At 39.3% G+C, this 12556-nt stretch overlaps 1 protein-coding gene across 1 annotated transcript; it reads left to right on the plus strand.

Moving 5' to 3' along the window:
• Window positions 1–11256: 11256 nt before the first annotated feature.
• Window positions 11257–12556, plus strand: LOC149846288 (uncharacterized). The gene has a single exon (XM_089997924.1). The coding sequence runs from the start codon at window positions 11277–11279 to the stop codon at window positions 12333–12335; it is 1059 nt and encodes a 352-aa protein (XP_089854050.1). The 5' UTR covers window positions 11257–11276; the 3' UTR covers window positions 12336–12556.

Genomic DNA, 12556 nt, shown 5'->3' on the forward strand with positions numbered 1-12556 from the left:
TCTCTCTTATATATATATATATATATATATATATATATATAACCATGATACCTTGGGGTGGTACACCCTCTTGTTTGTATGGATGCAGCCACCAATGGTAAATCTAACAGCATAGATGTACTCAGCATGATTTATTTAATGTGTAATACACCATAAGATTCATTCTTGAGATGGTGAAGAATCAAAGGATCACAAATTCATGAAAATAAGAGTGGCTTATAAATGATATAAAGCATCTTATTTGAGTCAATTTTAACATATGAAAATAGTAAATAGAATATGTTTAACATCATCTCAAAGTTAGATTTTGCTTTTTGAGCTTCTATTTATGTAAATCGAGTGTGTACCACCATAAGGTATGCTGGCAGAATATACATGTTTTCTACCAAATAACCTATTGAATTTACATCCAAAGATCCATATTAATGATAAAAAAATATGCGTTGTATTTTTTTTTTTTTTTGCCTCTTTAAACTGGTTAGGACGGTTAGATAGAACACATTATCATTTGTGAACAAATACAATTTCCATGCAACACCATCATCAATGCTGTGCAGCTTTTGATTGTACCCAACACTAGTGGTCTCCACATGCATCCAAAGAGAATACATCCCAAAGCCTGCGCCATTTGATCAATGATCAATGACCACATACATCCAAAGCCATAAAAACAAAATAAAAGGAGTGTTTCTTGGCTTATTCACTCGTTGGCACTTCCACATTCGGTTGTGGCTTGTGAAGTTGCAGAACTTTGTTGTCCTCACTGTCCTTTTCTTTTCAGTTCTGTGAAAAATGGTAGCTCGAATCCCAAAAGTTACCACACATCATGGCATTTATATCATCGTAAAATTCCATCAATCAAAGCATGTTCTCTGCTTCCTAGTACTCCCTTGTCACCTTGTGATATCCATTTTTACTATTTTTATGAAATTATGTCCACCAATTTATAGGGACCTTTCAGATAATGTTGGACTTGCTGAATGGAAGAAAATTGTCTTTTAATGCCTTTTTTTCTCTATTTTCCTGCTGTTTTCTTATAGTTATCTTCAATGTTTCTGAATAGGGGCCACTCACGTTCACAAGGTAAGGCAGATTAGTTGTGTCATCCAACAGCAAAACACTGGTAGCTTTTCACACTTCCAGAAATAGATAAATCACAGAAACTGTTGCATAATTCATGCAGCCAAATATGCATACTTTTACTGTCAACTTATTGAATTTAAGTTTGTTTTTGATAGCTGAAGAAAACTACCTCACTCACTCACGAGCTCATTGGTGTTAAAACCACATACAATCCTTAGACATTATTTTCTAGTAATCATTCATGTATTCCACCGCATGCCGGGATTTTATATTTATATATATATATATATATATATATATATATATATATATATATATATATATATATATATATATATATATATATATATATATGTTCTGCGACTTTTTCAAATATAAGCATACAATACTTAGACACGTTCTTTTCCAAAAATAAAACATGCATTCACACAGGTGCAGACAGTAATAACACAATTTCAGTACAACATAAGCATGTGTTATGCTAAAAAGAAACTAGTTGAAAACCCATGCTGATGACTTTAGTTCTGCAAGGTATTAATAATTTTTAGAACTAAGAAATCAACAAATTACATGATATTGGTGAATGTCTAGAAACTTCAAAGATATAGCAGCTCATTCAGAAAATAAACATACATAGGAGCTTGGATGAATGTAACGTTAAAACATGTACAGAGATCAATTTCTAGCCTCAAGGGGAGTTGGCGTAGTGGGGTGGGGCCTTGGATGTTAGATGGGAAGTAAAGGTTTGATTCTCATGGGTGTTGCTCCTCTGCGCAAGCCAATGTGTAGAATAGGTTCTGGAGGCAGGGGTCTGAGCTTCGAAGTTTTATGCTGCCGGTATGACAACCATAGGTATGGCAGGCTGAGCAAGCACTATCAGGTCTTCTGACGGGTGTCGTTTCTGCGGGTTATAAATCTAAAAAAAACTCCCAATTTTCAGCGGGCAGGTTATATGTTCCTTCCAGGAATGCACACTGTAGCTACAGTGCATGTTCCTGGGTCCCCACTGAGCGTCGCGTGGCGCTCAGTGGGGTGTACGGAGGAGCCGTACACTGCCGTACATCCTGCAGGCTGGTGTACGGCTCCCCCGTACACCCCCACTGAGCGTCGCATGGCGCTCAGTGGGGACCCCGTTCTAGGGTGCACACGCAACACCCTCTCCAATTTTCCTTCAGCTTTGTGACTTTCACGAGTTGTCCATACCAAATGAGTGGAACCTTTCGTAACCTTAAGTGGACTGTCCAAAAAATCCCCAATCTGGTCACAATCAAATGTGTATCTTTCAAACCATTTATCTCTCAGACGGTCTTAGACCTCTTTAGAAAACATACTTGCATGCATTTTTTATTTAATTGAAATTCATAGATGTGATCTCTAGGCTCTATTCCATAGAAAACATGTATTAGTTTAAACATTTTTTATACTTATATATGTTTTTAGCTCAATGAAAAAAAATCAAAGGCATATATGATACCAAAAACTTGATTAACTAAAAGTCGTGAGTTCTTGTTAAATTGATATGATGCAAATCCTGATTGATAAACACATCTACGGGTTTGGATTAGGAAAAAAATTAAGGAAATATATTTTTAAAGAGGTTTGGAAAGATTTAAGAGATAAATGGTCTCTGAAAGATACACATTAAAGGAACATGTTTTGGGTTATGCTATTGTGCCGTGCAATGTTGAGGGAATTGTATCAGATTCGCCGATTCCCGGAGTGAAATCGGTCTTTCACTGATTTTCTCAAAAGTTTTTTTTTTTTTTTTTTTGGGGGGGGGGGGGTGTTATGATAACAAAAATATTTATAGCCTATTTGATTGTTTAGGCATTAAATGCATATTTTTTATTTTTAAGAATTTTTAAAATCAAAAGTTTAAAAGGGCCCACTCAAAACTATTCGATTGGATTCTAAATCAGCTGATTCTCTGAACTGTTCTCTAGAACGATTCGGGTTCAGAAACCGATTCGACAACATTGGTCCAATGTCTCAAAGTGTTTTGAAAGATCAATGCTCACAATGAATGCGGATATCCACTAATCTCAAACAGATCCATACCCGACCTGCTTTGCCAGAAAGACAAGAGAGGACCCAACGGGCATTAAGGTCATTCTTTAAAGAGAGGTCCAATGTCGTAGTATATTTCAAAAAACTAAGGCTAAGATTGATCTAGCAAATTGGGCAGGATAAGAAGGGTACTTTCGTAATTTAATGGAGATAACGTTTGGGGTTCCCGATGAATAAAGTAATAATTGACTAATTTGCCCTTCTCAAGAAAGTGTTTATCCCCCCATTTCTTTTATTTATTTGTTCTTATTTAAGTAATATTACTTTTAAAAAAAAATTATGGCATCTTCTCTCTGATTGGACCCGCCACACGTGCTAGGCGTCCGCTTATGGATCCACAAGTTCGCACTGTTACACATCCAACCCGGGTTGCAAATGGATCGGGTTTGGTTGGATATTTGGATCGGAAACCTACCGTTAATTTTTGTATTCGGACCCAGAAATATTATTTGAATTAGGCTCGGAATCAGATTCACATAATCAATTGCTTTCAGATTTGAATTGCGTTGGGTTGATTTTTTTATATTAGATTTCTTTTGGATCTGAAATCTGATCCAATTGTACATTTTACATGTCAAATGCTTACCTTTTGCCATCCTGGATTACCATCCACATTTTGGGTTTGGATTTAACCTATCATTTGGATCCACAACCGGAATTAAATCCATTGAAAATTTGGACTAAAATCAATACCTGGCCATAGATAGGACCTACCGAGAGAAGGGAACCGGATCCCCGAACGGGACAGCCTAGGTGTGAGTTTTATCTGCACAATCTGAACCCCAAAGCTGAGTTTAGTGTAAGAACTGAGCTACAAGAGAGGGTGATAAATCAAGATGGCTCTGTGGGCTCACATGGTTTCAAAATAGATCGAGACTCTAAGAGGAATAAAAAACTCATTTCAAAGACTCATAAACCTCATCAATAAAAAAAGGGCTCCAAGAAAGAGAACCCTATTCAAATAAGAATTCTAAACATATATATATAATCTTGAGAATCAATTTCCATGTGTAAACACCAATTGCAAACAGCACAGGAGTTATGAGTGTGGAAACTGTGTTTCACCCATTTTTTAGATGGGCCAAAAAATAGGTGTATTGTAACATTTTAAATATGATAAAGAGGAGTGGTTTGGAATGAATGTAATTTATTAAATTGTTTATTTTTTTATAAATGTACTCACGTTAAACTATGATCTATTATAACAGACACATCTAAGCAGCAGAGAGGAGTACTAAAACAGAAAATTAATGCGTGAAAATTAACCACATGAATTATTAAAAACTAAAGCCATTACAGTAACACCTAATAACTTGACCTGATATAAATAGACTTAAAAGAACCAGCCCAAACATGATGCTGTTATCTGCAGCTATGTCACATGGATACTCCACCTTACCCAGTGTCGTGTCTGCTTTATACTATTCCTTATAAAAATTACACAAATAGCGTCTTGTCTTTCGTGTCCATTCAGCTGTTTCAAGGTGACATTGATCTTCAATAGTACTTGAGAAAGATGAAGAATCTGCACTTGTTTTGTCACATTGAGGCCAACATTGGCAAAAAGTATAACACAAGAATTTTTAGTCATACAGTGGCTAGCATGTGCAACGGAAACTATTTACCAACTCTGGTAAATAGAAAGTACTCTTCGTGTGATTGAGATGCAAGGACACGTTTGGAAGCAGGAAAATGGAAGTAAAAAATACAAGTTTATTTTTTTTATAACCCTAAGAAACCTATCATCTGTCATGAAAACCTGGTTGCGCTGGCTCAGCTTGTCATAACTACTGTCATCTTGCCATTCGCACCTGAGTTCTATGTTAGGCGTGGGCTTGTACAAAAAAAAAACCACTCGTGGGAAGCAATCTTTAACCACCTGTCTAGTTGATAGGGCCCCACCCTAATCCTCCAGCCGACCCCTTGGGGGCGGGGGAACAATGCAAATTGAAAAGAGATAATGGCAACTTTTTCATCCGTTTTCCAACAAGAAAAAATTTTATTTGATTTTTTAAATACCCTGATTAAGATATGAAATTTTTTTCCTTCGAACAAAAAAAAAAAGATCATTTTTTTTTCATCTCAAAAGTGAAAAAAGTTTTCCTATCAACAACCTCAAAGAGTGCTTTTTTTTATAGTGGCGTTGCATGATGCAGTGCTGCCGCCACTGAAATGGAGACCAAGCCAATATCGAGATATGCCAAGATGGGTGGCTGTCATTAGTGCTGCATATAAAGTGACCACCCTATTAACCGTCATCCCATTGCACTACTGTTGGATTTATAAATCTGTTGAAAAACTAAAGAATCAACATGCATGTTCGTGATAAATCGTTGAAAATAAAACAGAAACTTAAACTTGATGCAGAAGCATACTTGAATTCATTGGTGCTATGGTAGATCGTTTACGAGTTTGATCTTTCAAAACCAGTTTACGTGGTCATTTCCCTTTCTCTAAGTCTCATGAGAGGGACTAATTTCTTTTGATGACGATGAAAAGCTTTAAAGAGAAGGTCACTGACATCTAAAGTATTGCCTTGATCCAGATTTGTGGAAACGATGTCAGAAATAAAAATCTGATCATTGTCAACCACAACTGTATGAAGAGAAAGTGACTCTTCTTCAAAAGCAATGTCTTTTATTTTATCACTCTCTTCAAACTTAGCACCCTCAAAGAAACAAGTGTTTTCTGTTTAAAAAAAAAAACTTATTCATAGAGTCATAAAACTTATATCTCTTGAACATTTCAGAATACTCCAAAAAATAGCAGTTAACTATTCTGGAATCCAGTTTCTTTTCATCTGGTCTGTATGGCCTAGCCTCAGCTGGATATCCCCAAATATGAAAATGTTTCACACTAAGCTTTTTGTTTATCCACAATTCATATGAGGTATTGGTTATTGCTTTAGATGGCATCATGTTCAATACATAGGCTGCAGTCTTTAATGCCTCTCCCTCGAAGAACTCTGGTAAGGTAGAATGAGAAATCATATTCCTTACCATATCCTTAAGGGTCATGTTTCGTCTCTCAACAATATCATTCATGCTAGAAGTGTTTGACATGATATACTGAGAGACGATCCCACATTCCTCTAAGAATTTAGTAAAAGGCCATCGACGTTGTTCACCTGATCCATCATATCTGTCATAGTACTCACCACTATGGTCAGATTTGACAGCCTTAATTCTTTTGTCAAGTTGGTTTTCAACTTCAACCTTAAAATATTTGAACACATCAAAGGACTGAGACTTTTTATGAATTAAATACAGGTACTTATAACGAGAATAGTCGTCTATGAACATATTAAAATATTGTTGACCATTCCAAGAAGTCGTAGGGAATGACCTACCAATATCTGTATGATTTAGTTCTAAGACATTTGTTCTCCTTTCGACACCTAATTTCCTAATGTTTATTTGTTTCCCTTTTAAACAGTCAATACAAACCTGAAAGTTAGTAAAATTAAGGGAATCAAGAATCTCACTTGACACAAGCCTTTCAATTCTTTGTTTAGAAATATGACCAAAGCGCTTCTGCCATAATAAAGCAAAATTCTTATTTGTTAGTTTTTGTTTTATACCGCGAGAACTTAAATACAAGGTTTCATTACATGAGACAACAATATTAAGCAAATAAAAGTTATCAACCGTAGATAAAGAACGAGTCCCAATAAGATTTGAATCAAGAAATAATTTAAATTTGTTATTTCTAAATAAACAAGAATAACTGTATTTATCTAAAGTGAAAATAGAAACCAATTCTGGCTAAAAGATAACACAATAAATGTTTCTTTTAAATCTAAATAATTCTTAGTCTCTAAAAGTAGCATAAATGTCCCTATTGCCTCAACTTCAACTGATTTGCCATCGCCTACATAAATGAATCTTTTAGCACCAATTGACGGTCGACAACTTAGGCAACCCTGCATAGATACACTTATGTGAGTGGCAACACCAAAATTCATTCACCAAGTGTATTTGGGCACAGAAGTTAAATTAACCTTAGAACAAACCAAAGTAAGGAGCATACATTTCTTTTTACGCCAAGTATGATACTTGGTACAATCTTTCTTCATGTGACCCTCCCCTTTGCAAAAGAAACAACTAGACTTTGTGTCTTGATGCCTTTTGTGTTTCTTCTGCAATTGAGGGTGGTCCATTAAAGCTTCCTTAGTCCTTTTATTTTTCTTAAACTTGTCTTTAGAGGCTACTGCCAAATGGGTATTTTTTGTCTACTCTTGCTTCGTCATTTTCTCTTGTTGCACACAGTGTGAAATGAGCTCATTAAGAGTCTATTTCTCCTTCTGATAGTTACAACTAACCTTAAACTAACTGTATTATGCAGAAAGGGATATCAAAACCAAGTGCACGAGTAAATCCTCGAACAACTCTAACTTAAGTGTCTTTAGTTTTGAAGCAAGATGAGATATTTTCATAATATACTTCTTAATATTTTATTTCATTTATACATCATCGAAACAAGACTCGAAAGAAGAGTGTTTGTTTCAGCCTTTTTGTTTTTAGCAAAACACTTTTCGATTTCTTCAAGGAAACCTTTGGTATTAACCTCTTCAGACATAATGCCCCTGAAGGATTCAAGAATTGCACATTTCATGATCATGAGACTCATGCGATTAGATCTATCCTAATGCTCAGAGTTTTTTTTATCCTCAGCGAAACTCTTATCTGTAAGAGCATGTGGTTGATCTTCTCGTAGTATAAAATTCAAATTCATGCATTTAAGAATGATCATAACATTCTCTTTCTAGTTTTTAAAATTGAAACTACTCGAAACAAGGATTAAATTAATATTTGTAGATATTGTAGAAGCAAAGGTATTAACTGAATCAAGAACAAGACAAACTCACAATTAACATACATTTTCACATACATTAATATAAAATAACATATTTAAATTATGGTGAACCCCATCACAAGAAACTCAGCACAACATTGACATTTAGTCTTTGGACAGAAATGACAACTTGTAATTGGTACTCTAAATACAGTAATCAAACATGAACATTTAATCATGTCAAACAACGAGCCTTTCTTTAGACCGACTAGTTATTCACATAAAAAATCCTATAATTATCCTATATTTATTATTGAAAAAAATATATTTAGGTTCAGATAAATAGTAATATTTCTTTAGGCCGATCACTATTCGCATGGACCACAAACATATAAACATCATAATATTCTAAAATGAGCTAATCTACATAATAGAGGTTATTTTAGCAACATATTGATTCAATTAATTCAATTTAGAATATCGAACCCAAAAACAAATAAATACCACAGTTCAAGTATGTTAATTAATATACATGAACATAAAGAATGCGCAAACATAATATGCATGGGCCTAAAATTAATCGAAAATAGCCCACAAAGCATACCAAATAGCCTTAATATATATATATATATATATATATATATATATATATATATATATATATATATATATATATATATATATATATATATATATATATATATATATATATATATAGCTTGTGCACGGGTCCGGCCAATCGGACCTGGTCGGACCCACCTACAGGTCAAAAAATTGGTCTAACCTGGATTGGGTCAGACCCATCACACGACAACCTGGTGGGTTACAATGCAATGGATCAGGTCTAACTAGGCCCGACCAATAAAGCATGGTTTAACCCGGTTCGGCCCTCCAAATCTAAATGGGGACTGAACCGGTCCCAGAACCCTTCTTAACTCAATTTAACCCCTCAACTGAATGGGGTTGAACCGGGTCAGCAGGCCCCACCTCTAAAAGATAGTCAGGCCAACTCAGCCCTAGATTGGGCACCGAATCGACTGAGTTGCTGGTGAGGCTTGTACCCAACAAGCACAGTGGCTAAACCAGTCCTGTGCAAGAGACTGAACTGGCCCAGGCAATTGTCTCGAGTGATGACTGCTGAATCGTCCTGTACCAAATAACTAAACCGGCCTGGGATGGTCAGCCAAATCAGTCTACCTGATTGAGTCGCCTAATCCTGCGCTAAACCAGTCACTGATATGATCATTTGGGACAAAACCAGTTCTCATTTCGATGTCTAAAAGTCGAATCAGTTACAACCGAATGGCCGAAATGGCCTATGCACCCCTATGAACATCGGACATGGCTCGACATCAGCTGAAGGGTCAAAAATGACCCTTGCACTCCCTTGTTCAGCATACATGGCTTGGCACCGACTGCAGGGCCGAAAATGGCCTCTACACCTCTCTGAATGGCCAATAATGGCCTATGTATCACCATGCTTGCCTGACACGACCTGGCACCGTCTGAAGGGCCGAGCCCAAAGCAAGATCCCACCGACGGATGGCGGATCCAAATGCCGATGCCCGCCGATGGAGGATCGAAAAAGGGGGGTCTATGTTGCCGCCAGACCCAACAAAGCCAGGATGAAACGACTGCCTACCTCAGCCATCCGGCGAAATGAGAAGGTTAACACTCGTTCAGTGATCAAACCGGGTGAAGCCTTCCCCCCTTGTCCTGGATGACATAATAAGATGGTGCATCGACCAATCGGTGAATCGAACGATCAACATCCCTTGTCAATTGTTTGACGAATAGAAAATTGAGGAAAGGCCAAATGGCCCTTCAGACCGATCGACAAGCAAAAGGAGGGCCTGATGGCCCTTCATGCACCGCCCGACAACGATCCGACAATCAGTAGAAGAAGGGCTGATCAACCCTCCTGCCCATGGGTTTGGGCATAACCAAACGTCACAAGAAGGGCTGATCGACCCTCTTTCGCCCGCTGTCCGACACCGATCATAATAGATCGTGGTTGCAACAGGAAAAATAAGAAATACATAAGATTGTATGTTTCAACGATTCAACAGGAACATGTAGCTCTGGTACTAATTGTTAGATTTAGAAATCTACCAAAAAACTAAAGGATCGACATGCATGTTCGTGATAAATCGTTGAAAATAAAACAGAAGCTTGATGCGAAAGCATACCTGAATCCATTAGTGCTCCGATAGATCATTGACGAGTTTGATCTTTTAGAACATGTATATGTGACTTTTTTTCTTTCTCTAAGCTTTATGAGAGAGATTAATTTCTCTTAATGATGATGAAGAGTCTCAAAAAGAATGTTACTATATAAGGTTTGAAGACCATAACCTAATTTGTATCCAACGGAGTGTCTCTCCAATTCAACCCATCATAAAGTTGAAGATACACGTAAGAAATCTCTTCATGTAATAGATTATATCATATCTCACCGTGTGTGATATAGTATGACCCAACCGAACTAGATCACATAAAGTAGGCATGAACCTAAGATAGTACACAATGTGCCATTCAACGTATGCCTCTTGTGAATGCTACCTGCTTTCTCTCAAATAGCCTGTCCTCTTACATTTTTTACGGGATTTTCTCGTGTAACACAAACAAGAGAAATTTTTCATTGCTAAAAGTTCTCGTATAATTTTTTTTTTAATTGATTAGCTGGGGTTAATATGAAAATTTATTATATGTAACATTTTCTGTTTTTTCCTTTTTTAACTTTCAAACGTGCCCGGAAACCCATATTGATGCAAGTAATAGTTGTTGTAAACATTAAAAGGTGTAAGTCGATAGGGGTATGTGTCTATGTCAAGTAATATTCAACAAGGAAAAAAAGTTTTTCCCAAGTAAACTGGAACTACGATTCCCTGGCAAAAGAAAATGGCGCATCCAATAAGTTAGAACCTTCAAGATCCAACGGTCCGGACAAGATCCCATCTCAAGTACATGAGCATCATTAAACACAATCCTCGATGTTTGAATCTGATCCAGACAATGACTAACGTAAATTTTTTAATTATTTAGGAACTGTAACGAGTTTGGAGGTGAAAAGACGTTGCTTCTCTCTGTATCGCTCCGATTTCTGTCACTAATCCCACTCCCAAGACTCTCTCTCTCTCTCTCTCTCCTGTCATTATCCTGTACGGCTGTGCCCCAGTTTCTGTCACTCATTTCTGTCGTTAGTCTCTCTCTCTATCTCTCTATATATATACAACTTCTGTCATTAGATTCATTACCCATTACCCTGTAGTCTCTCTCCAACTTCTGTCATTAGACTCATTACCCACTCTCTCTCTCAGAGGAAAAAGGAAATGGCGACGACCAACGAGACGGAACCCACCGGACCGGGGGCCTCGCCGGCCGAGCTGCCGGAGACCCAAAGCTCCGGCGCCTACGACGACTTCGACAGCACGTGCTCGACGCCGTACGTGAGCGCCCCGTCGAGCCCTGGCCGCCGGCCCACCACCAACGGCTACTACTTCAGTGCCCCGGCTAGCCCCATGCACTTCTTCTCCATCCCCTCCGGCGGGTCCTCTTCATCCATCCCGCTCGAGTCCGACCCGGCGAGGTTCTCCTGCGAGGCCGTCTCCGCGATGACCGACTTCGAGTTCTCCGCCCGCTTCCCGGCGGCCGGGCCCGTCTCGGGCTCGAACACTCCGGCGACGATGATCTCGGCCGAAGAGCTCTTCCTCAACGGCCAGATCCGGCCGATGCGCTCCCAGAGGCTTGAGCCATTGCTCGACGTCGATGCCCCAGCCCATGACGACCCTTCTGATCCGGGGTTTGTGGCCGGCGAGGACGGCCTACGCGGCCGGGATTTCCGAACCAAGAACCTGTCGATCCACCGGCGGACGCGATCGCTCTCGCCGCTCCGGAGTTACGAGCCCGGATGGCCGGATTTCCCGCCGGAGGCGGAGGAGCGGAAGCCGGATCCGCCGCCGGTGGCGGCCGCGGCGAGGCGGAGCTCGAGGCGGTGGATGATCCTCAAGGATTTCCTGTATCGCAGCAAGAGCGAAGGCAGAGGGTACGTGAAGGAGAAGCTCTCCTGGTCGGCCCTCTCCTTCTCTTTCCCTTCCAACAACGGGAAGGAGAAGGGGAAGAAGGTATCATCGACCGCCGCCTCCGGAACGGAGAAGAAGAAGAAGGGTTCCGGCGGAAATGGCGACGGGAAGCGGCGGATTCCAGCGCCGTCGGCGCACGAGCTGCACTACGCGGCGAAGAGGGCTCAGGCAGAGGAGATGAGGAAGAAGACGTTCCTGCCGTACCGGCAGGGGCTGCTTGGGTGCTTGGGGTTTAGCTCCAGGAGCTACTCGGTGGTGAACGGCTTCGCCAAGGCCCTCCACCACCACCATCCCGTTCCATCCAGGTGAACGGCGGGGCGCCCCTCCTCCTCCTCCTCCTCCAGCGGAAGGGAGGGCGTTTTGGGGATTACCAGAATTTATGTACAGTCTCTAAGAAAAATCATTTTTGGGTCTTTTTTGTGGCCTCTTTTGGTTGTAAGTAATCATATCAAATTTACAAGGGCTTTTTCCTCTCTTTCTCTCCCTCTAAAATTTATTTGTCTCTTTATTGAGATGAACTTGGAGATTGT

The sequence above is a fragment of the Nuphar pumila genome, chromosome 2 (genome assembly GCF_984573655.1).
Source record: "Nuphar pumila chromosome 2, dmNupPumi1.hap1.1, whole genome shotgun sequence".
NCBI lineage: Eukaryota > Viridiplantae > Streptophyta > Magnoliopsida > Nymphaeales > Nymphaeaceae > Nuphar > Nuphar pumila.